Source organism: Dasypus novemcinctus, chromosome 15 (assembly GCF_030445035.2).
Source record: "Dasypus novemcinctus isolate mDasNov1 chromosome 15, mDasNov1.1.hap2, whole genome shotgun sequence".
NCBI classification, from domain to species: domain Eukaryota; kingdom Metazoa; phylum Chordata; class Mammalia; order Cingulata; family Dasypodidae; genus Dasypus; species Dasypus novemcinctus.
In genome coordinates this window covers 106,572,282-106,574,301 of record NC_080687.1, presented here as the reverse complement: position 1 = coordinate 106,574,301, position 2,020 = coordinate 106,572,282, and the positions used below count along the sequence as shown (strand labels likewise).

Sequence of the window (2,020 nt, the reverse complement as noted above, 5' to 3'; positions counted from 1 at the left end):
CAGCTAGTGAACAAACATAATTAGTTCCTAGATGATAAAACAAGCATGAATAGACAATTGTAAATTGTGGTGATTACCCTATAGATAAGAGTACTTCACATTATCTTGTCCATTTTAAAAGTAGTATGTAGTGGCAGCTCATTTAGATATTCAAATACCATATAATATTTAAGATTTTACCTGTATATTTTATTTTGAGGGTTTTAACATTTAAATTGTTGGCATTGTGAAACCAGTCTAATAAACAGTTTAAATGAAAGGATCAACTGAATACTAGGAAACGTGGCTGAATGATTGAAAGGTTGCTGGACCTTGATCTCATATTAAAAACGTTTATTTGCCTAGATTCTTTTATCCTGTGAATGCTGAAGTATAGAGGCCCAAGATGAAAATGATATGTGCCTTGATTGATTTTTACAGAATGCCATTTGTTGATTTCCTATATCCTAATTTCCAGGTTAGAAGCCTTTCCTTGATGTCAAAATTCGCATATTATTTGGCAATATTGTGGATCTTCTTTATTTTTGTGTTACCTTAAAATTTTATACTTTGTCTCCCAGGAACTGTAGCATGTAACAAGATATGAGCAACCTCACCATCATCACACAGTTCATCCTCATGAATATCTCAAGCTCCCGGGAGCTGCAAGTTGTGCAAGGTCTGCTGTTCTTAGTGATTTATCTGGGAGCATGGACTGGGAATCTTCTGACTATTACTGTCATAGTGACCAGCCCAAGTCTACACTCTCCAATGTATTTCTTTATAGGCGATTTATCTCTGATAGATCTTTGCTACATTTCAGTTACGGTTCCCAAATTGGTTGTGAATTCTCTGTCAGGCTATAAATCAATTTCTTTCACAGCAAGTGCTGCTCAAATTTTCCTGTTTATCCTCTTTGCATCCACAGAGCTTTCCTTCCTTGTGGTGATGTCCTATGATCGATATGTTGCCATTTGCCACCCTCTGCACTACGGACTCACCATCACCCCACATGTGTGCACACAGGCAGCTGGTGGCTCCTGGGCAAGTGGGTTGGTCAATTCTACCATCCATACAGGAATCTTATTCAAGCTTCCCTTCACAGGGTCGAATGTAATCTTTCAGTATTTCTGTGATGTATCTCAAATTTTGAGGATCTCATCTTTAGACGTTTGTTTTTCTGAGCATGTTTTCCTAGCTATGAATGTATGCATGGGCTTCACTTGTTCTGCTTTGTTGTTTCTATCATACGTTCGTATATTTTCAATGGTGCTTAGCATGCATTCCATGGAAGCCCGGAATAAAGCCTTATCCACCTGCACTCCACAGTTGGCAGTCCTACTTATATTTACGATTTCTGGAATTATTGCTGCCTTAGGTCCCATTGCAGATAAAGCATCTCTTAGTCTGCTCACAGGCATGTTCTACACCATGGTGCCCCCGTTCATAAACCCCCTCATCTAGTGTCTCCAGAAGAGAGAGATTAACACTGCGCTCGGCAGAGTGTTCAACAGGTGTTTTGAGTTCCCAACCAGGGTTATCTGTGATTTTAAAAATACGCAAAAGCAAATTTTGAAAGAGGTGTCATTTATATTTGATGTACATTCTTAGGTTTGAATCTTTCCTGGTAAAATATCTAGAGTTCTCCTGTCTAGTTATGTTTTGCCTTATATACATGGCAGTCAGCTATATATCTCTGTGTCATAGTTTTCCATACTCTGTTCTATATTTGTGTAACTCATGTATTCTTCTTTAAAAGGCTTTCTATACTGTCAAAATGTTTTGTAAAATTATTATGATGGTTTAAAGGTAAAAATAATGTATGGCATTATATAAGAAGACTATGCCTTGTATATCAGTAGCTAAACTGATGCCTATACTTTTTACATAATTTCATGGTAAAAGATACATCTACACTGGAAGTAAATATTGAGTCTTTTGGGTTGGATCAGCATTCTTTTAAAATTCCTGTTCTTGCATTCACTCATGTACATGTGCCTGGTCTAATAATAAAGTGATTAGAAGTAAGACAACTATGGAA

The 2,020-nt window shown here is 37.0% G+C and overlaps 1 protein-coding gene across 1 annotated transcript; it reads left to right on the top strand.

The window, feature by feature from the left end:
- Positions 1-582: 582 nt before the first annotated feature.
- Positions 583-1,443, top strand: LOC139436515 (olfactory receptor 14I1-like). The gene has a single exon (XM_071208128.1). It carries the CDS (start codon positions 583-585, stop codon positions 1,441-1,443), a length of 861 nt encoding a protein of 286 aa, XP_071064229.1.
- The last annotated feature ends 577 nt before the right edge of the window (positions 1,444-2,020 follow it).